Source organism: Carlito syrichta, unplaced genomic scaffold (assembly GCF_000164805.1).
Source record: "Carlito syrichta isolate Samal-C Ts95f unplaced genomic scaffold, Tarsius_syrichta-2.0.1 Scaffold302444, whole genome shotgun sequence".
Taxonomy (NCBI): domain Eukaryota; kingdom Metazoa; phylum Chordata; class Mammalia; order Primates; family Tarsiidae; genus Carlito; species Carlito syrichta.
Window position 1 is genome coordinate 313,165 of NW_007246540.1, and position 20,744 is coordinate 333,908.

At 49.9% G+C, this 20,744-nt stretch overlaps 1 protein-coding gene across 1 annotated transcript in view; it reads right to left on the reverse strand.

Annotated features, from left to right (window-relative positions):
• The window catches only part of CACNA1C (calcium voltage-gated channel subunit alpha1 C), a 636,553-nt gene that overhangs the window by 257,139 nt on the left and 358,670 nt on the right, over nt 1–20,744 (reverse strand). Inside the window, exons 3-4 of the mRNA XM_021711663.1 lie at nt 11,512–11,651; nt 5,236–5,375 (exon numbers count right to left, since the gene is read on the reverse strand). Coding sequence (XP_021567338.1) covers nt 5,236–5,375; nt 11,512–11,651 — 280 coding nt within the window. The remainder of the gene's footprint in view (nt 1–5,235; nt 5,376–11,511; nt 11,652–20,744) is intronic.

Consider the following 20,744-nt stretch of genomic DNA (forward strand, 5'->3'; position numbering starts at 1 on the left):
AGTAGGAAGTGACATGGCAGACGGGGGCACAGGAAGTGTGAGGATGGGTAGATAGGTGGTGGGGGGAGACTGAAGGAGGTGGGCGGATACAGAGAGTTGAGCAGAGGGGGTTCCAGATAGGAGGTACAGCACCGGCCATGACCCCACTGCAGTGCGAGCTTGGAACATTGGAGGAATAGCCAGGGGGTGGCTGCAACCCGTGAGGCAGGAAGGCAGGGGAGGGTGGAAGGAGGGGAGGTCGGAGAGGAGACCAGGGCAACTGGAGGGTCTCAGGGACTCTGGCTCTCACTCTGGCTGAGCTGGGGAAGCCTTGGCGCGTCCTGAGTAGGGAGCGACAGGACTTAACTTGGATTTTAAGAGGCCTGCTGTGTCAGGCCTAGACCTGTAACAAGGGTGGAGGCAGAGTCCTGCCTAGAGGCTGCCACAGTCATCTAGGTAAGAGGAGATGGTGGGCAGCATGGGTGAGGGTGGAGGTGGTAGGAGACAGTCAGATTCCTGCTGTGTGCTGAAGGTCAAACTGAGAGGATTTTCTGATGGGTGGCACCAGAAGAGTGAGAAAACAAAATGTCAAAGATTTTTTTGGCCTGAGAAGCTGGAAGGATGAGGTTGACATTCACTGAAATAGAAAAGGCTCTGGGAAGATTAGGAGTTCTGCTAGGGATGTGCCAAGTTCAAGATACTTATTAGCTATCTGAGCTGGGTGCGGTGATGTGTGTCTATAATCCCAACACTTTGGGAGGCTGAGGCAGGAGGATTAACTTGAGGCCAGGAGTTTGAGACCAGCCGGACAACATAGTGAGATCCCGTCTTTACAAAAAATAGAAACATGTATCCAGGTGCGGTGGTACACACTTATATTCCCAGCTACATGGGAGGCTGAAGCAGGAGGATTGCTTGAGCCCAGGGGATCGAGGTTGCAGTAGATTATGATTAGACCACTGCACTCCAGCCTGGGCAACAGAGCAAGACCCTGTCTCTTAAAAAAAAAAAGTATTAGCTATCTGGATAGAAAAGGGATGGAGTAGGTAGGTAGGTATAGAAGTCTGGAGTTCAGGGGAAAGGTCTGGGCTGGTGGTAAGCAGTTGATAGTTATTTGAAAACACACAGGTGATATTTAAAGCCACAAGGTGGGACTTGATAATTAGAGAGTGTGTGTAGATGAGGAGAGCCCAGGACTGAGCCCCAGAGCTCCCCAATGTTAAGGAAGTGAAGATACAAGCAGAAACTCAGCAAAGGCTTCCAAGAAGGAACAACAGGTGAAGGAAGGAAGGGCAGAACCAAGAAAGAACCGTGTTCATAAGCCAAGGGACAACAGTGATTCGAAGATAAGACATAGTTGGCTATATCTGATGGACGGTCTTGGAAAGAGATATTTGAATGCAGCACTGGGAGAGGAAGCCTGACCAGAGAGGATTTGGGAGAGAATGGGAGGATAAGAATCGGAGACAATGGGTAGAAGCAACTCTCTTGAGTATTGTTGCTGAAATACACAAAAGGAGGCAACCTAAGGCTACAAGAAACAGGGGCATTGGTCTAGTCTGTAGCTGACATTTTTATAGATGACATCACCAATCCAGTACCTTGGTCTACACTCTCCACTGTTGACACTATTCCAGTGAGAAAGGGTGACAGGCTAAACAAGCCCTTTCTTTAAGCTCTAAGAAGAGCCACTCTTTTTATTGGCAACCCACAGAAAACCAGACACACTTGCTGCTTGTATGCAGAAGCATGGAGCTTACGCGCAAGGCTTCTCACAACTGCAAAACATCTCAAGTATCAACATCTCTAAGGGTAAAAATCTCTTCCTGGACTGTGCAGCAGGTAGAAAGAAGACCTCGTATTTGAGGTGCTGTGTCACGTCTTCACCTTCCTGATGAGAGAATTCCAAGGAGGGTGTCACCTCTTCCTGACCACTACAAGACAGTACTACCAAAATTATTAGAATCATTTTTATTTCATGCGTATATTTTTGAGTCAGGGTCTCACTCTGTCACCCAGACTGAAGTGCAGTGGCACGATCACAGCTCACCACAGCCTCGAACTCCTGGGCTCAAGCAATCCTTCCTCCTCAGTTTCCCGAGTAGCGGGGACTATAGGTGTTTGCCACCACGCCTGGCGAGTTCTACCACTTGTTTAAATGCAGATGGAGACAGGGCACCTTCCTTAGAAGTGTCTTCTGTCGTGGAACCTGAGCTGCTTGATCTAATCGAATTCTCCCTTTTAATTCACTGCAGCATGAGTGGCTCTCAACCATTTTCATCTCTAATTAAGGATCTCTGTACTAGAGCAATTACTGCGGCTATTTCTGTTGATAGCAATCTCTGCAGTCTCCTTGTGGTAGACTGTACGGTTTGTTTACCCTTCCTCATTCACGCTTCTCTGTAGGTACGGCACGCATCTTTGTCCCACTGCTTTGAGGCAGCCACGTGACTTGCCTTGGAGTGGAATTCCAGTGGAATGTGAACAGCTGCGACAGAGTCACCTTTTAGCATCAGTCTTTGATGGTTTGTGAACCCCCTTTTGTGAACATTTGACCTCAGCCATGGGAGCCACATGGCCTCTCTGGCGGCTGCTCCTTCGACTGGACTCTGGGGTTAGACGACACACAGAATGTGGTCAAGCCCAGAGCCCAGCTGAGTACAGCATCCTCGTGTGCCACAAGCCAGTCTCTGTTGTAAGCCACCGCCACCGAAAGTTGGGAACTGTCTGTTCCTGCGTCAAAAGCTGATTGATACACTCTTTTATTGGATGGCCTAATTCCTCATGAATATAGGATATGCCCTAATACCCCTAATAAAAATTGTGGGCCCTTCATAAATACATACATATCCTGTCCATTGTAGCTTGGTTGGCTGAAGTTTTGAATTAATCTCTAATTCCTATCAGTGACACATTGGCAAGCTCCTTAAAGTCATGTTCAAAGTCACTCTCATGCTCTCCTCCCACTTCCTGATTTGGGTCTACTGAGTTATGGCTTTAGGGGAATTGGGTTTTGGCCGACACACATACATTGTTTCTATCCCTAAATACTCCCAAATGGTTAAGGCCAAAGAGAGAAGGCCTGTTTTCATTGTATTTGTGTGGCTCGGCTTGGGTTCCTTTTAAGCTTAAGACAGGCCACGAGCTTTGGCCCAGGGAGTTTCATGCAAAGAAAACAGTCAGACTCCTGCTTTTGCTTATTCAGTAAATTCCCCTCTCTCATTTAGAGACCGATTTAGGCATTGTGCAGGAATCAAGGCAAGATAAGGCACACTTCTGGGGCTTATACGAGGGGACCCCCCCAAACCTAGAATTTATTCATAAAAAAGTGTATATTTATTCTTACGAGTATAAACTTCAGTTACCTTCAAAGTAGTCTCTGCTCAAGGGGATACGTTTTTCCCACTGCTCAAAACAGGTATTGAACTCATCAACTGGGATGCCTTTTAGTGCTTCTGCTGTTTGTTTGTTTATTTATTTGCGTTGGAGTCTCACTCCGCCTCCCAGGCCAGAGTGCAGTGGCACACTCACAGCCACCACAGCCTCGACCTGCTGGGCTCAGCTTTCCAAGTCACTGTGTATTTTGTTTTCTCTCTCCCACATCAGCAAAATGTTTCCCTTTGAGAACTCTTTTCATTCAGGGAAACAAAAAAAAAAGTTGCTTGGGACGAGATCTAGTGAATAGGGAGTGTGGGACACAAGGGTCAAACTGCTGAACACTCAACCTGGTGTGGGCAGGTGCAATGTCAGGGTGGAAGAACCAGTCACCTGTTTACCACAGCGTGGGATGTCTCTTCAACAAATCGTGACACAACCTTCTCCAAACGTCCAGATAAAAACTTTGGCCGACCATTTGATCTGGAGGAACAAATTCCGAGTGGATTACGAGGGGCCTGCCCTCCAAAAGATAATTCTGGATTTTTTTGGGTCCCCCTCGTAATGTAGTTGAAGAGACGGGATATATGTGTAAAAATCTAAGGCACTCAAGGGTTCTATACCACTTGATTCTTGAAAAGACACAGTGCCGTTTCATAAGAAAGAGTTGGTCTGGAAGTTAGGAGACCAGATTCTTGTCCTGGCTCTGCTGCTAGTTCATTAACGACACGGGAAGATGTTTTTATGATTCTGTGCATGCACAAAAAAGGAATGAACAGATTGCTGGAAGGCCTCTCCCATTTCTATGGTTTTATGACTGTAAGGGACACCACCCAGCAGCATGCAGGTGATCAGGTGCTCGGTGCATGGCATGGGTAGGAGAGGCTGTGTGTTCGGAGAGCCTCTGTCTTTCCACCCCTGACCCCATCTCCAAGTGCATCTGGTTCCAGCCCTTCCTTTGGTGTCTCCCTGTCTTGAGTCATAGACCAGCCCAGCCCAGAAATCTGATGGAGCCGAACTGAGGGTGGCACATCTCAGCAAATGAGTCCGGAATTGTGCTCAAATATATAAATGGAACGAGGAAGAGTAGGAGGGTTCTCCTAAGGCTGACAGCCCCACGAGCTACTTGGGCTGGAGTCTGCCGGAGGGTGTCTGAGGCACTGTGCTCAGTGGCTGGTGTGCCATAATGGTTCAGGCTTCTGGATGACAGACAGAAGGGAAGTTGTCCACGTGACTGAGTTCCAGATAGACATCTCCAAAGCTCTTCACCTGATTCAGAGAGGTGAACACTCACTCCCCATTCCTTGGGAGAAGCCAGTTCTCCCCACGACAGGTGACACGTCCCTGGATAGGGCTTTTGTTCCACCTAATTAACTCACCTAACGTGAAAGGAGGAGAGGGCTGGGAGAAATGGCAACCTAGAACTTGTGGAACATCCACGAATGTTCTCCTGCTTGTTCTTCAGGAAAATACAGACAGTAGAGATCAATCTCATTGGCTAAAATACCCTCAAGCCCCTGGGATTAGCTGGCTCTGCTCACTGGGCTCTCTTGCAGCAAATGTATTTAAATTCCCAGTCCAGGGCCTCGCCGGACACTCAGGTGGCCCTAGGACTGTTTCCTTTGCGTAGGCTGTCTTCATCTAGGGGAGCCACCGCTGGGAACTTTCTCCTGGACTTTGCAGGAGCGGGGACCATAGTGCAATTTAAGGTACTTGCATCAGAGTTGGGTTCTTTGAATGGAAGGAGATCACTGTTTTAAGAAAACCCCTCTCTTTACATGGCGCCAGTCTCCCTTTGCAAAGGGCTCTTGCAATTCAGCAAAGGACGCTGCAAGGTGGTGACAAGATAACATTGTCAACAAGAAACAGGGCTTTACTTACTGGGAACTCCAGACACCAGCCGCAAGGGACGCAGCACGCGGAACGCCCTCAGCGCCTTCACGTCGAATCCAGCCCCTTTCCCTCCTAGAGCGTTGGACCCCTCTGCTTTGGTTGCTTGTTCTAAAATTGCACTGAAAAGCCTAGAAGAGAGGAAAAAGAGAAGAAGCTGTCAGGACCATGTGGTGTGGCCCAGGTGGGGCTCTGACCTCTGACCGCAGCCTGGAAGGGCAGAGTTTGCAGGCATCTCCAGCCCAGGGGCAGGCACTGTGGGTTTGTGAGCGGGGAGAGTCCAAGAATGGTTACCACTGGCAGTCCCTCAGAGTGGGCCTCACTCATGCCCAGGTGTGTGCGGGAGGGCCCATGAGTGGTTTTGGTTGACAGTCCCTCAGTGTGGGTCTCACCCCCCCAGGGTGTCACCACGGCCCAGGGAGGCCTGAGTGAGGTGAGAGCCAGGCCCGTCGCCATCATAAAGGCATGAGCTGGACCAGCCCTGGACGAAGATGGGAAGAAGGTCAAGTTAGCTGTCGGTGACCCTGTCTCCTTATTGCATGCTCTTCCCCTTTCCCGGGTGCCATTGCTCCCCTGCCATGGGTGCCAGCAGCTACCTGCTCCTCCTAAAAACCTCTTCTCTTTGACTTGTTCCTGGGTACAAATAAACGAGCCCACAGAAACAGACCTTGTGTGGGTGCAGGATAGCTGCTCAGGAGACGTGCTGAGCAAATGAGTGAAGGGTGGATGGTTAAACGAAAATGTCTCAATGGAGCAAAGCCACTCCTTGAGGCGTGTAACCGAGGCACGCGAGTGTCAGCTCTGGAGCTTTGAGTCTGGGCTGGAATATTCACTCCTCCAATAAACATGAACACCTACTATGTGCCGGGCACAGCGCTAGACACTAAGGGCTTGGCCCGGCAGAAGCCCAGGGCCAGGCAGGGCCCAGCAATGAGGGGTTGGTCTAGGTAAAGGATTTTCAAACTGTGTTCCGTGGAGCCCCCGGGGACTTCTTGGGCACCTAGGCCCAAGCTGAGTGGCTGGGATTATGACCCCTCCAGTCCTGATTTAACAGGGTCTATTCTCTTCTGTTTTGTGTATTAGAACTCGGGGTAAGACTTTGAACAGGGGGTTCTGTAGCTTAGAGAAGTTGGATAGCCCTGGCCAGACCGTGTCTGCAATCTCTCTCTACGCTGTGATTCTGTCTCCTCAGCTTAGCAAAGTGAGGGCTTCCTGTGTTAGCTGGTGATGCCTTGAAGCCCAGGAGAAGTCGCCCGGATGGGGAGATTGGGCTCCTTTTTCTGCAAGAGAAATGCTCTTTCCACTGAAGTCTAGACCACTGAAACCTGAGGAAATGAAGACCATTTTGCAAATTTGTCCAATAACATTTCAAGTCCAAATGAGATTTTGTTCCCAGTATTTCCTGGAAGAAAGCAACATGCTCATCGGAGTACAAGATGTTCACAGAGTTAAGATTCAGTGAGGGGGGCGGAGATCAGACAACTTTCTTGTCTTTTAACCTTTTCTCTGGCTTGAGATTGTTTATTGTTTTTTAATTTAATTTTTTTTTTGAGTCGGGGTCTCACTCTGTCACCCAGGCTGAAGTGCAGTGGCATGATCGTTACTCGCTATAGCCTCGACTTCCTGGGCTTGAGGGATCCTTCCACTCCAGCCTCCTGAGTCACTGTGAATACAGGTGCATGTCCCCATGCCTGGCTACTTAAACAAAAATAATTTTTTTAATAGAAACAAGGTCTCACTATGTTGCCCAGGCTGGTCTTGAACTCAAGCAATTCTCCTGCCTTGGCCTCTGAAAGTGCTGGGATTACAGGCATGAATCACTATGCCCAGCCATTCATTTTGGTTTTTTTTTGCTTTTTTAAGAGAGGGTCTCACTCTGTTGAGACCCAGGCTGGGGTACAGTAGTGCAATCCTAGCTCACTGCAACTTCCAACTCTTAATCTCAAGGAATCCTCCCACCTCAGTCTCCTCAGGAGCTGGGACTACAGGCATGCACCACAATATTTGGCAAATTTTAAAAATTTTGTTGTAGAGATGGAGTCCAGCTGGTCTTGAACTCCTGGCCTCAAGCGATCCTCCTGCCTCAGCCTCTTAAAGCCACAGTTTAATAAGTTTACTAATTATCTATCTGCTTTTAATTTTGAAGAGATAGACAATTAAAACATGGGCCTAGGAGATTTTCTTTCTGGCTTGGAGTGGCCAGTGTATTTTTCCTCAGTGAGACAATGGAAGGATGAAACCACTGTTCCGTGCTCACGGCTCCCTAAGGGTTGGGCTCTGACGTGGATGCTTGGTGGGGGATTTTCCAGGAGGTGTGTTTGGCAGGTCTGTAGCCAGGCAGCAGAGCTTGTAGACAAAGAGGACAGTGAGGCTCTAGAGGCTTCAGAAGATAGGAGAGGCAGGGCCACCATGCTATGAGGGAGATAGGGACATCACAAAGCCTTGGTGGCTGGAGCGGAATGTCTCGAGCAGGGGACCAGCTGAGGATGCTGCCGTTTCTGGGCAGGGTCGGGGGAGGTGGCTCCCAGAAGCCCCCACGGTCCCTCCAGGTTCACTCAGCAATTCCTCCTCCCCACCAGGGAGACCCCTCTGCTTCAATAAGGAAATGTGGCAGGATGGTTGGTGGGGGTCGGGGGGAGGTAGGACGTGCTGCTTGTCACATGCCACCAGAACGGCGATCCAGAGATGAGAGGGGGCTCTCAGCCTGGTACTCGGGCAGCAGATCCCCTCTGAATTATAGGCGCCAGGGGAAGCTCTCCCCTCTGACTGGCTACAGAGCAGGGGTCGAGGAGAGCAGAGCCGAATTTCCCAATAAACACAGGGAAGCAGAGGGGTACCCATTTAATATGATAAAGGGGACAGGAAAAGGGGCAAGGCTGAAGAGAGGCGGTGAGCCACCCCCTCTGGGGATGGGGGACAGTTTTTCTAATTAATAAGATGGGCTGATCTGGACTGGATGGAGAGCCCCTAGGAGAGGAGAAACTGGGAGCCAACTATGGCCAAGCGTGAGCTCCTAGGGGGAAAAACACAAAGGGTCACGGTGAATCACAAGCTGAGCAAGGGCCAGCATCATGACCTCCGGGGTGTACAAAGCCACTCGGCGGCATCTTTTAGAGGAGCGCCAAATCCTGATGCCTCCCTCTCCTCGTCAGCCTCAAGGCCTAGACTCTGGGGAGATGTGCCCGGAATCTGGGCCGACCCCACAGATGGGTTGGCTGGGGGGAGAAGCAACAGTCTAAGGAATGAAGCCCAAAGTGTGGGCCAGAAATGCACCCAAGCGCCATCTCCCTGTGCAATTCGGGCACCGGCACCTCCTCCAGCCCCTCTCCCCCAGGGCCCCGTTTGGGGTCTACCTCATATTCCTTGTCTCCACCCCCCTTGCTTCGGTGAAGGCCACGCCTGGCACACAGCACGGGCAGTCAATGCCAACTCGGTCCCAAACGTGGCTTCTTTGACTCCACAAAATCCATCCCGGCAAGTCTCCCTCGTTCCTCTGCTGATCCCAGAAACATCAGATGTCTTTTCAAGGCTCTTTTCCATGTGCTGGGAAAGGCTCCCAGAAGACTGAGGCCTTGAGAAAGATGCTGAATTTGGAAAAGGATTCCGGGCGTTTGAAACAACCCACCTTAAGGACCCTGGCTGTGGTTCACCAAGTTAATTCATGGCATTTGTGGAGTGACTCTTGTTTATTCTGGTGTGAAAAGCAGCAGCAGAATCTCTCCCGTAGTTGCACTGGTACCTTGTGTGCTCTGAGCCAGACCCCTACCTGGCTGATAATGCTAACGTCCTTAGAGTGTCCCGTGTCACCCACATATCCCTGATGTTCACGTGTGGTCAAAGTGCATCATTCATTGCCAGGCAAAACACGGCAACAAAGAAGAAACCCTAGCTCAGTTCCAAACAGCCCTTATGAGCCAACCCAGATGGCCAGAGACAAGGAAATCACTTGCAAATGATCTTGACGTACTCCCACGTTATTCCCTGCAGTAAAGACCAGGCGGTCCCACGAGACACTCGATGGCGTGTGCCGTGGAGAGGTCCACGATGGCTGAGTCTCTGCTGGGATAGCACCAAAGGATTTGCCAATCATAGGTCCCAGGGATAAGAGCCTCCTGACATTCTGGCCCTGACACTGAAGACTGTCAGGACTCCAGAGGAGAGAAAGGACAAGGTGACTGCCACTTGGGCACTCACTGGGGACAAAGTAACAAAGGACCAGTGGGAGGCGCTGGCTTGTTCTTGAAATAGAGCCTGCTATAGAACCCCCCCCTTATAAAACAGATGTGCTGTTGGGATATTATCAACTGTGTTTCACCAGTGTATCACCAGGGTATGGAAGCCTGTTAGATACAAATATCTCACGGAGAATCTTTTTGGGAAGTTTCTAAATTATTTGATTGATTGATTTATTGAGTTGGAGTCTCACTCCGTCACCCAGGCTGGAATGCAGTGGCACGCTCATAGCCATTCCAACATTGACCTCTGGTGATCCTTCTACCTCAGCCTTCCAAGTAGCTGGAACTACAGGCACGCTTGCGTTACCACGCCCAGCTAATTTTTAAAAAATTTATTTATTGTAGAGACGAAGTCTCACCAAGTTGCCCAGGCTTGTCTCGAACCCCTGGGCTCAGGCAATCCAGTCGCCTCTGCCTCCCAAAGTGCTAGGATTACAGGCTTGAGCCACTGTGCCCGGACTTTTAATTTTTTAAATTGAGTTGGGAGTCTCACTCTGTCACCCAGGCTCGAGTGCAGTGGCACAATCTTTTGTTTACCGTAGCCTCAACCTCCTAGGCTCAGGCGATCCTTCTGCTTCAGCCTTTCGAGTAGCTGGGACCACAGGTGCATACCACCATGCCTGGCTAGTTTAAAAAACTTTTTTGTAGAGATGAGGCCTCGCTGTGTTGCCCAGGCTAGTCTTAAACTTCTGGACTCAAGCAATCCTCCCGCTTTGGCCTCCCAAAGTGCTGGGATTATAGGTATGGACTGCCCCACCTGGCCAACATTTTATTTAAGATTGTTTGCATTGCTTTGTTTAAAGTCTAGATTGACTCTGCCTCATCTTATACTAAATGGAGTAGGGTGTTTGGTGACGCATGACCTTGGCCTTCCGTGTGTCCTTTTCACCTACCTGTCTCAAGGACCTGGTTTCTTGGGGCTGCAGAACCAGGCACTTGTAGGGAGGTAAGGATGGGATGTGGCCTCATAGACCAGCATGCTGTGAACCACAGTATGGCCTGGAAGCTCTCTGTGTGCACCCACCCTCACCCCACACCTGTGGAATGCGTGCTCAAGGGCGAACTGCCCCAAGTCGGCTCAGTGATACAGCTGGGAAACTGATCAGAGGAACTGCGGGGTCAGATGGGGTTGAGGGTGAAACTAAAGTTCTTTTTTTTTTTTTTTTGAGTTGGAGTCTCACTCCGTCGCCCAGACTGGAGTGCAGTGGCATGCTCCCGGCCACTACAGCCTTGACCTGCTGGGCTTTGGCGATCCTTCTGCCTCAGCCTTGCAAGTAGCCGGAACTACAGGTGCACGTGACCATGCCCGGCTAGATTTTGATTTATTGTAGAGATGAAGTCTCACCAAATTGCCCGGGTGGGTCTCGAATCCTTGGGCTCAGGCAATTCACTCGCCTCAGTCTTCCAAAGTGCTGGGATTACAGGCTGAGCCACTGAGCCCGGCCGAAACGAAAAGTTTTTAAGCAGAGGGATACCCTCAGTGGTACAGAGGAGCCTGGGTCCCAATGAGATTCAACTGTGTGTGTGTGTGTGTGTGTGTGTGTGTGTGTGTATGCACGTGGGTGAGCACTAATGAGGGGGGACTCTTAGGTAATAGCCCCTCTCCCCTTGGAGACAGTTCAAATTCAAAGTGATTTTAGCAGACCAAATCAAAAAGAGCCATAGGCTAGGCACAGTGGCTCACGCCTGTAATCTCAGCACTTTGGGAAGCCATGGTGAAGGGATTGCTGGAGCCCAGGAGTTCAAGACCAGCCTGGGCAATATAGCGAGGCTTCATCTCTACAAAAAAATTAAAAAATCAGCTAGGCATGATGGCATACACCTGTAGTCTCAACTACTTGGGAGGCTGAAGTGGAAGGATCACCTGAGCCCAGGAGGTCAAGGCTGCGATGAGTCACGATCCTGCCACTGCCCTCTAGTCTGGTAGCAGAATGAGATCCCGATTCAGAAAACAAACAAATGCTATCACTACAGAAGGAAGAATAGGGTGTATTGGCAGGGTGAAGGAAAAGATAAAGACGGTTATACTTACCCTACAACCACAATGATAAAGTCTAGTAGATTCCAACCATTGCGGAGGTAAGCGTTGGGGTGAAACAGAAGTCCATAGGCTATTACTTTTAAAAATGCTTCCACAGTAAAAATTATGAGAAAGAGATATTCCACTCGTTCCTAGGGAACAAAAATAGAAAAGAGAAAGATACATCGTGAGGTTGGGGACTTAGAAAGTTTGGAACCAGCAGATCGCACAAGTAGAAGAAAGAGGGTGCTGTCTCTCTGTGGCAGGACCTCAGGGGACAGCAGGGAGGGTGCAACTCCACAGCCTGTTCCACCCACCCACTGGGATTACAGGATTTTGTTTTTGTTTGTTTGTTTTTGTTTGGTGGGTTTTTGGTCTTCAAAGGTCCTCTGTTAAAATGTAAATATTAGGGTGGTGGGAAACAGTTTTATAAACGTTTTATTTAGTTAATCGATTGACATTGTCTCATACCTTCCCAGAAGGGAACTCATGGTGCCTTGATCTAAAGGGAAACGACGCCAGGACAGAAGAGAAGGATGCTGAGAAAGGCGGGGGTGGGGAGGGGAGCGTCACTGGGAAATCGTGCCACGATTCTGCAGGAACAAACCCTGAAGACAGCAAGCTCGGTCTTGGGGAGGGTACCAGCCGAGTGCTCTGAAAGGACAGAGCGAAAACACAGCCCGCAAAGAAATCGAGATGTTGAAGATCTTTCAAGAGCATCCTACACAGAGGAAACCTGCTCACGTACACTGATCAGGACACGTGAAATCTCTTTCTTGAGAAAATAAAACCCTCTGTCCAAACACACAGACAAGGTCAGCAGAGATAGTCAGCATTTGCAGGACGGAGGCAGGTGCTGGGTCGGGGTGGAGAAGGGAGAGGCCTGCTTCTTTCTTTCCCCCAGGGGTGGAGGAGCATCTTTCTCTTCCCTGCCACCCCGAAGAAGGGCTTTGCATTTCAAGATGCAGCTCCTGTCCCTAGGAGCCCACTCTTAGCAGGGCACGCTTGTTGGCTCAATTAGAGCAAGCCAACTCTGTGTGCTGATTCACTCTTCCCTCACCACTAATTGCTTTCCCCCCCACCCCCCCATCCCCAAGCGCAGAGCCTTAATGGTCCCACCAGGCGAAGGCTTCCTGGACGCCTTCTCGCTCCACTGCTCGCATCTGCAGGAGACTCCGCCGGCTCCCACTGGAGCCACAAAACACCCAGCCACACTGCATCCGTGTGCAGGCCCTCCAAAACAGGCAGGCTGCTCCACAGCCCCCAGTAGGACTCCAGCCCCAAACCCCTAGACCCATGTTCCTCTCCCCTGCTGGGCTGAAGGGCATGCTGGTGCATGCATGTGGGAACAGCGGTGAGAGGGTGCTCCAGGCCCACCCACATTCTGGAGATGGGGCACTGCCCACAGAGACCCACCTCCTCCCGCCTGGCCTGCTGGGAGGAGGCTCTGAGGCTGGGGTTATCAGGAGCCTGGTGGAAAGCCTGCAGGGAGAGGTAGGGCCCTGCGCGCCCATTCACTCTATCCCAATGCCCTGGACACTCAGGATGCACTGGCCTTGTTGTGAAGCAGTTTGAGGATGCAAAGTTAAAAACTGCAGAATTCTGGGCCCTATCCAGACCTACTGAACCGCATCTCCTGGCTATGGAGCCTAGAGATGTGTAGTACAATTTCCAGGTGTTTCTGAGGGACCCCGAAGCTTAAGAACCACTGGCCCCTATACCAATGAAGGCCCAGATCAGTCAGAGGCAGTGGGAAGGGAGTGCAGAGGTCAGGTTTGGTCTGCATGTCAGAGGCAGACCAGTCCTTTCCTTCCTGCACATTTCAGCACCATAAAGTTGGTAGGGGGATGTGGCTACCTCAGGGCAGTGACCCAAGAACAAATCACAGCACATGGGAGGTCCAGTGTTTAAATGTCGGGTGATATCAGATTAAAATGTGCATCAGGGCAGTGTTGAAGAGGAAAACATGTGACAAAAGGGCGCAAGGGAACCTGGGGATGTCTGTGGGAGGGGAAGGAGCTGTCAGACAGACACCCAGCCCCAGTCTCCTCACCCCCACCCCATGATGGTTCAGAGCTTTCGTGGCTAGCACCAGATGACAGGGCCACCTCCTTCTGTATTCCCACAAAGTTGGATCTGGCGTGAGAAGGAAAGAAAAGCAGAGGGAAGCAAACACAAGTTGGGTATCCACTAGGCATTGGGTGCTTTCATGTATTTACTTGCATGCTAGTTGCTTTCATAGTTTCATTCACCTGCCCATCTGTCCATCCATCCATCCATCTACCTATCAACCTGTCCATTCGTCTCTCCAATCACCATCCATCCATCCATCCATCCATCCATCCATCCATCCATCCATCCACCCACCCACCTACTCACCTATCCATCCATCTATTAAATCATCCAATCACGTATCCATCCATCCATCCACCCCTCCTTCCCTCTCTCCCTCCCTCCACTACCCACTTATGCATCCATCCAACCATCCGTCCATCCATCCACCCCTCCTTCCCTCTCTCCCTCCCTCCACTACCCACTTATGCATCCATCCATCCATCCATCCATCCATCCATCCATCCATCCACCCATCCATCCACCCACCCATTCACCCACCCACTCATCCACTCATTCATGATCAATGTGGTACAATTAGTTGCATTGTCAGAAAGGGCTCCCTCTGTGTTGTCTAGCCAATGAGCTTTCTGAGAGAGGTAGCACACCCAAGCAGAGTTCTTACTGCCCCTGGCAGGGAGAGCAGCAATATCCCAAAGGCTCTGGGGCACTATATGCTGGGAAGCTGGCATTCCCAGACAATTCTTGTAAACAGATGGTACCCCCCCCATCCAGACTGCCTGGCACCAAGCAGTCTGCTTCTTCCCTCATTGATTGGCTGCTTTCCCTTGTTTACTTGCCCTGTAAAAAGAGAAAGCCAAGGGGAGGCAGGGTCCCTCCACTGGGATACAGACTTGCTATAGGCCCAGCAGCATCCTAGACCTGGCACATCTCTTTGTGAGATGGGGGCATTGGAGGATCTGTGACTTCTCTTGTTGATCTGTGGCTTTTGCAGTTGTTTCCAATAAAGCCTATTTCTTCATTCATGTCGTGTGACATTGGTCCCACACCCTGGTACAGAACACATGGAGTTCCAGAAAGACCCGTCACCTCCAACAGTGATCATTCAATCAAACATTCTCCCAAGCATTCACAAACATGTTTACATAAGTGTTGGGTGCTGAAGCTTTGAGAAGAAAAGGCTCAGAAACCGACCACAAAGATCTCATGGTGCAATGGGGGGTGACTGGACAGATAACTCCAGTACAATGGGTGAAGGGTGTTCTGGAGGCAAGCTCGTTGGCTGTGGATGGACTTTCTGAAGTAAGGATCTCCAGGTTGAATCTTGAAGGATGAAGAGTTGTCAGGGTGAAGATGGTTAGGGGGTGGGGGAAGTGTAGGGAGTGAAGGGGTTGCCAGCATTTCCGGTGGAAGAGACAGGATATGTGGAGAGCGCCAGGTAATGCAAACATGCAGACATTGGATTTGGTTGAGACAACAGGGCTGGAGGACCAGGCAGGAGCAGCAAGATGACTAGGGGCTTTGTGGCCATGCCTGGATGCTTGAATTCTGTTCTGAGGAAACTGAGAGTGACTTGGCACTGGTGATGGGGGTGGAGTGGGGCGGGGTGGGGCAGTGATCTACACAGAAACCACAGAGGCTTTAGCCAAGGTAGAAACAGGGGGGCTGGTGAGATGTAGGTGGATTTGAGATAGAAAGCACGTACTTTGGTTGGTTTCTGGTTGCACGTAGGGGTTGAGGGAAGAGGCAGTGCAGAGAAGACGTGCACGGCCCCCTCCCTGAGGTTTCTAATTTGGGTGGCTATGTGGATGGTGATGCCTCTCGCTGCCGTGGGGACTTTAGGAAGAGGAAGGTGGAGACATCAGTTAAAGACGTGCTGAATTGGAGACATGGGTGTTCAAACCTGCCGAGGTGGAAGGGGGCTCAGAGCAGAGTTATGCTTGCAGGGGAGGGCTGATGGAGGTGGTCCTAGGGAGTGCATTTAAAGAGGGAAGAACAGAGACTCCGATCCAACTCAGTAACGCACAAACACCACCAGCCCCCATCTGAATGCATGCCCTGTCAAAACCTCATCCCCGAAGAAAGCCCCTTCACATCACGGGAATTTATCTCCAGGCAGAAGTTTCAGGACCCTGCTTAGAACACTGGATTCTGGGAGATGGAAGCAATTAAAGGTCATCTAATTAACCTCCTCACCTGAGAAACTAGGATACTGATGGGATACTGAGGCCAGGGAGAAACATGCTGAGGATGGAAACCAGAGTTGTGACCTTCAGTCCAAAGGTCCATTCGGGTTGTCTTGTCCCCCTGGGTATGGGAGAAGGGTTGTTCACTGGCCCCTACTTATCCCCCAAAGACACAACTGGCTCAGACTCACGACCGGTTATTTAAGGAGTGAGATAGAAGAGAAAAGGGTCCAGGGAGCCAGTAAGGAGGGGTCTGGACAAGAATCTAGGAAAAAGGCAGCTGCCTATTGTTGAAAAATCTAGGACACGGGCTCTGTGAATGTGCTGACTGAATATTGTAAAAGCGGTGTTATTTGCCCTAACTTTAAGGGCATGAATGTCCTGACAGAATTACATACCAAAACAAAACAAAACAAAAAAACGTAAACAAGTAGTTTGGTTGATCCCTTCAAAGCATGCATTGTGTTGCTACAGAAACGTCTAAGTGGAGCACGAACAGCAATAGTTTGTCAAAGCCCGCTCGCGCTGATGACACAGGTGCCCCTGGTTGTGTTAATACACAATCCTTATGGCTCTCCTCATGCCTGAATTCTGAAGCCAGAGGTCTGTGTGCCCTCCTGAATCCTGGTGGTCACAGAGCTCGTTGAGAAGGCAAATATTCAACACGGAAGCCGGCCCTTTTTGTGATCTTGGGAACTGGGAAGCTTTGGAAGCCAACCTGGAGCAGACTCAGATTCTATCCCCACTACTCGATGTTAAGGCCGGAGAAGATGGAGCGGGTATGAACAGCTGCGGAAGAGAGGGCGAGCCCCAACATGACAGCATGGAGACACTTCAAAGCTGCAAATGGCCTGGAATGGATTCCCCAGGGCTCCTGGAGACCCATGATGGGTGGATCCCATCATGCCTTGGGGCTGGCTTGAAGACTGTGCCTGGCCCATGGCTCCTGCTTTCTTCCTATCACTTTCTCTTCTGATCTTTTATTGCTTCTTTTCTACTTCCAGCTTCTCCCTTTCTTCCCTCTCTCCCTGCACACTTCTGAGGTCCACGGTCATATTCACGTCTGAGATATTTAGAAGAGTTCAGTGGAGAGAGAGCCCAGGTTCCAGGCATCATCGATGCACTCGAAACCCTTGTGGAGCTAATCAGACACTGATGAGTACACGACATCCCTGTTTCCCACTCATCTTCTCATGATACATGGCCACCTTTTCCACTATATTAGAAGCTTCTAGAAGGCAGAGACTCAATAATTTTTTGATGGTAATAATTTTGATTCTGGCACCAAACGTCTATGTGTCCCTGGATAAGTCACTTTACTTCTCTGGGTTTGCTTCCTTATCTGTAAAAGGACTTGAAAAATGCAGCACTGCAGAAGGCCCTAGGCTTCCACAGGGGACTCTGGGAGCAGGTGCAGGCAAGGGGAAGGCTGATAAGGGGGTTTTGTCCCCCTTCCCCCATCTTGAACCAGAGCAGTGCCATAAACCCACATGCTGAGTTGTCCAAGGTCCTAACATGATTGAAGAGAGTCCAAGGATCCGATATGCTGGGGTGTGGATGGAGATGTCACACCAAAAAGAAGTAACTATTTCTTACCAGTCTGGAAGACCTTAATTGACTTTGTGTGCCAAGTTCTGCCTAAGGTTTGATTTGAGAGGAGGGATCGCTGCTTTTTACATTTTTCCTGAAACTCTGAATGCCACTTCCAAAGTGGCAGATGACTTCCAAAGTTCCTCCCAGATTCTCTGGCAAGTGAGGATGCCAGTCCCTGGTCTGTGCGTGCTTCTTCCTGGGGACAGTTAGGTTCCAGGACATGTTCGGGACAAAGAGCTCCTCTTCCCTACTTGCTCTGAGGATCATCATGAATATAATTATATTTTATAATAAAAATACCCTTCATTAATAAAACGATTAATAAGTGTGCTTTGGGCAAACACAGACTCCTTGTGAGCAGAAGCTGTGCCCGGGTAGATCTGGTAGGGCCAGGACAACGACCCTGGAGAAAGTGACATGTCTATTCACATATGCAGAGCAGACCTGGAGGTGCCATCATCCTTGAACACCGTGTGACAGATCCAGGTGGGAGGATTCATACCAAGAGGGCCTGTGTGTATCCACTTAACTCTATGCAATTGTATTTATGGAAGCCGCCAAGAGTTCTCCACCAGAGTTGATAAGAAGCCCAGTCATATAATCCCACTTCAGCATAAGGTGCAAAAGATAATACTCACAATAATGATGCATCGAGCAGCACGTATTTTAGATTGTTCTGTAACTTAAGTACCAATCACCTAGACCTCTGGATGAAGTCCTGCCTATTCTTTAACCAAGAGACAAAGGCACTGTAGTCCCTCAGCTCTCACTTGCTCATTCTTCTCTCGTGCATGCATTCAACGTGCCACAAATATTTCCTGAGAGTCTGGCCTGCCTCGCCTCTTCCTGCCACATTGCCCTCCTGGGACATCACGGCGGGACATGTGGAATACAAGAAGCAGGAAGAAAAACCGGGACATCCATCTAATCTCCTTGTGGCACAGAAATGAGGGGACTTGTTCAAAGACTTGTGTCTTGCCTACATGATGGGTATTCAAGTTTCTCCATGGCTGGTCTAGCATTCTTTCTGCTGAGCACGGCTGTCCCTGTCTGAGACCCTGGGTGACTGTGCCCGACAGGAGATCCTGGGCAGATAAGGGCCACCTGCAAACTATGGTGGGAGGGGTGAGTAGCAGGAATCCCATATGGAAGTCCTCCTCCCTCCTGGGTCTCATGCAGCCATTAAGAAGCTTTCCTTCCATCAGCATAAGAACAGAGACACAGAATGCGGTCTATACACACAATGGAATATGATTCAGCCTGACATTCTCATACATACTACAACCAGATGAACCACGAAGACATCAAGCTAAGGGAAAGAAGCCAGTCACAAAAGGACAAGTACTGTATGATTCCACTTATATGAAAAATCTAGAATAGGTAAAGACATAGAGACAAAATGTAGATCAGAGGTTACCAGGACCTGGGGGAAGGGAGGAATGGGGAACTCCTGTTTTATGAGCACAGAGTTTCTATTTGGGGGCATGAAAAATTTTGGAAATAGTGGCGATGGCGCACAACCTTGTGGGCGTCACTAATGCCACTGAACTGTGCGCTCAAAACGGCGAGAGGCAAATTTTGTTATATATACGCATTTTACCACAATACAAAAGCAAAAAGCAGCATTTTCTGAGTCTTAAAGGTTTCCTCACCCGTAAAAGTCTCCATCTAGAATATCTGAAGTCATGTTTAAACCTGTATCAAGGGCTGATTCCCTGTTGACAACTCGGCCTTTTAGTGGCATGACAGATGTCTCGGGCACCTGGACAGGGGATCTGGGGTGGGCAGGGAGGGGAGAAAATTGTTTTGGTGTCACAGTTGTGGGAGGGCAGGTCTTTACTAAGACGCCTCCTTTAGAAGGTGCCTGGTGCTTCAGATGGTCTGGCCTTGCACTTGGGATGTTTTTATAAAAAAAAAAGAAAGGAACAGAAAAAGCCATTTAATAGCCAAAGAGTAAAGCAGCCTTGAAAAGAACAAGTCACCTATTTATTGAGAGCTAGTGGCGATTGGAGCTGGGTGAGCTGAAAAGTATGCTAGTCTCATTGGTTTTTACCAGAACTCCATTAAAAATCACACACACACAAAAACCCTCCTAAACTGGTCTATGTCTCTGTGCTCGCCCACGATGCTAAGTTGAAGTGACTTATTCATGTATCGGTTTCTTGCATTTCTGCATTCTTCCCTGGAGGCCAGCCTTGCCTCTGCTGCCCTGGTACGTGCCAGTGCTCAGATCTGGAGCACTGAGTGCGGTGGCCTCTGCCGTCTGGTGCCGGCCCTGCTGGCTCCTCTTGGGTCCTTCACCAGCCCTGCTCTGGCCCAGAAATGTGGCCTATGCTGACACACAGGTCCTGGGGACCAGAGGCCATTGCGGAAGACAGTGGATCTGCACACTCCTGTGGCCTCCTCCTGGCTGTGTTTCTCCAACTGCAAACCCCCACGGAACACCCACAACCCGTTTGGTTTCTCTGGTGTCCAGCATCTGGGCAGTAGAGAGGGAACAAGTGACCTTTGCCGTGCCACTGCCTGCGTCACCCTCCTAGAGTTGAGAGGAAGCCCACATGCCACCAGGCCAGCCTACCCAGGGCAGAGCATAAGACTGCACGTCCTGACACACCAAAGAGCTCACTGTGACTCATGGATACCACCTCTTCTTTGGGGATAATGAAGTGTAGAGGGTGACGATATTACCAGTCAGGGCTGAATTACTCCTGGGGACAATGGGCATTTGCTTAGTGACCTGTGGGTATGCCATTTCCTAAATAAGGAAAGGTGCAGCAGTGGCCTCAAAACTCCCTACTAACTTTTAGGAGTGAGACCAACACCTGGCCCAGGGAGCAGAACCCTGCTTTTCTCTCTCCTCCCACCACCATCCCCACTCAGGCCCTATCCCTGGTTGTGTGGCTATTAAAGTGGCTTTCTAAATGGTCTCATGGACACTTAGGTGGTTTTACCGCTCAAATACCTTCAATGGCTCCCTTCTGCCCTTAAATGGAATCCAGTCTCCTACGCATGGTTCGAATCTAACCGTCACCCGTTTCCCCAGCTGTATCCTGTGCTCTGGCCACACCAAAGGCTCACCACACCCAAGTCAGACAAGCTGTTTGGGCAGCTCTCACCCTCATGCCCTCCCATCCCTGTAACCCCCTGGAGAACTCATTGTCCCCCTCCAAGATGCAGCTCGGTGGCCATCGACTTGTCTAGACTTTTTTTTTTAGATTAGAAAATATAGTTTATTTATAAAGTAAGCTAGAAAGAGAGAGAGAAAAAGAGGAGATTCACCCCCCCAACATAGGGGAGGGGGCCAAAGCTTGGTAAGGCCATGGCATTGTCTAGACTTTTTTTTTTTAAGTTGGAGTCTCACTCTGTCGCCCAGACTGGAGTGCAGTGGCCGCT